The sequence below is a fragment of the Laccaria bicolor genome, genomic scaffold, assembly GCF_000143565.1.
Source record: "Laccaria bicolor S238N-H82 LACBIscaffold_60 genomic scaffold, whole genome shotgun sequence".
NCBI classification, from domain to species: domain Eukaryota; kingdom Fungi; phylum Basidiomycota; class Agaricomycetes; order Agaricales; family Hydnangiaceae; genus Laccaria; species Laccaria bicolor.
This window is the reverse complement of record NW_001889931.1, coordinates 192,771-194,791: the sequence shown is the minus strand read 5'-3', so window position 1 is coordinate 194,791 and position 2,021 is coordinate 192,771. Positions and strand designations below refer to the sequence as shown.

At 48.2% G+C, this 2,021-nt stretch overlaps 1 protein-coding gene across 1 annotated transcript; it reads left to right on the top strand.

Annotated features, from left to right (window-relative positions):
- Positions 1-1,207: 1,207 nt before the first annotated feature.
- On the top strand, positions 1,208-1,712 carry LACBIDRAFT_314373 (uncharacterized protein; the record flags this gene model as incomplete). Its single annotated transcript, XM_001888945.1, has 3 exons — positions 1,208-1,217; positions 1,312-1,553; positions 1,602-1,712. The coding sequence occupies 3 exons, from the start codon at positions 1,208-1,210 to the stop codon at positions 1,710-1,712; spliced, it is 363 nt and encodes a 120-aa protein (XP_001888980.1).
- Between the last annotated feature and the right edge of the window lie 309 nt (positions 1,713-2,021).

Sequence of the window (2,021 nt, the reverse complement as noted above, 5' to 3'; positions counted from 1 at the left end):
GCGAGCCCAGACGAGACGTGTTTTCACTTCCATACCGTTCAAGTACTCCAAAAGTCATGTGAGATGGCTCCAGCATCAGTGAGCACTTGGTGAGCTCATTCCTGTTAAACCGCCGCAGCGCGTCGAGTCCAAGTCGTGGCCAAAGCACGCAATCCCGAGTCGTTGGCTAACGCACAAGCTAGATCTAGAGTCCGAGTTGGCCACAGTCAGCGCGCATCTCCAGTGGAAACCAAAGGCACTGCAAATACTGTGCCAGAGTCCAGCCAAGTTCTAGCCTCACTAGTGTCAGCGTCGATATCGATATCATGAGTAGCTGTGCGATAATCATCAGACCCAGTTCCATAACGTGCCTACTTCCTACACACACTTGAATTTGAAGCCCAGGGTTCGTAAGTAAGCACCCCCAATTTCACTTGAACGCTGACGGTTGATGCTGCAGTCGGATTCCGTCGTTCCGAACCTAGGAGGGTTGTTGTTCAGGTAATGTTGTTTGATGATGATGATGAGAAACATGGAGATGAATTTCACATTCGTCAGCGCAACTATGGAAAAGGAAAACTTGAAGCTTGAAGCTTGAAGGCTTGTGAGTGTTTCAAGCCTTGGTGAAACTTCATTCGTCCTTGATCACGCAGTATGTTTGTGGAGCGAAGAAAAAGAAACCGTGACCAAAGACATTAAACAGGTGTGGGAGGTACATACCTGCAGGGCGATTCAGAATCCATAAGCACTAATACCTCAGGCCTCAGACTCTCGTCAGGTGTACATCTCAGTAAAAACGAAAGTCAGGTCAAGTCATCTACCTCTCACAAGAAGGTCATGTGAAGTCACATTGGTAAATGCAAAGTCATGTGGCGCTCAGTTATGTATCTGCAAAGTTTTCACGGCCTAACTGAAGTTGAGGAATAGTCAGTTACAAGTCATGTTGTAGTCTAATCCTGGTCATCCGAATTTCTATCATTTGTATCGCCTTTGTCCTCAGTCAACAAGACAATTTGTTGAAGTCCGTTGAAACTCCGACATCAGGTGATCATGTTGTCAGCGCGAAAATTCCTTGTTCTTCCCAAGTTCTTCCATGTTCTTCCTTCCCACCACACCCACGCAAGCTCCGATTCATAAGTCGACGAACAGCCTTCCCGCGACGAACACCTTCTCCCTCCCTCGACCAGCGGCCTCCTCTCGCGACGAAGGGTCTCCTCCCTAGGTAGAGATGACGAAAGGCCTCTTCCCTCCCTCGACCAACGGCCTCCTTTCTCTTCCTCCTTCAGCAGACGATCTCCTCCCTCAACGGATGTTCTCCCCTTTGATGATAAGTCTCCGCCCTCGACAACTGGTATCCCCTCAACAAATGGTTTCTGAGATCTAAGCTCAACGAACTGTCTCCGCCCTCGACGACCTGTCTCCTCCCTCTACGACCTCTCTCTTCCTTCGACGACCTATTTCCGCTTTCGACGAACTGTCTCCTCCATCGACGACCTGTTTCCGCCTTCGACGAACTGTCTCCTCCATCGACGACTTGTTTTCGCCTTCGACGAACTGTCTCCTCCATCAACGATGTGTGCCTCCTCCCTCACTCAATGGTCTCCTACTGACTCACTCAATAGCCTCCTCCCTCCTTTGATGAATGCCTTTTGGCTTCCCCCCCTATTATGATGAATGGTCTCGGCCTTCCCCCTACAGTCTCATCCCTCCTTCGACAAATGATCCCCTCTTGAGAACGACCTCTTCTTTTCATACGAAGATGTGGCTTAATTAGGAGATGAGAATTTGGACTTGAGGTGGTGCTAGAGGTGTATATAGAGCACAGTCAGTAGGCTTGGAAAATATATGATTTGTTCCATGATTCCGATACTGTTACCTGAGGTTGTGATGAGAGATACATGACTAACACACATCAATCAAATGACCTGAGCATGACGGGAAAGAGACTATTATATGACTGTAGCATGACTGTGTTCTGGCTTTTATTTGACTATGGAAGGACTATAAGGTGACTACATGACTACCGAATGACTGTAACCGAC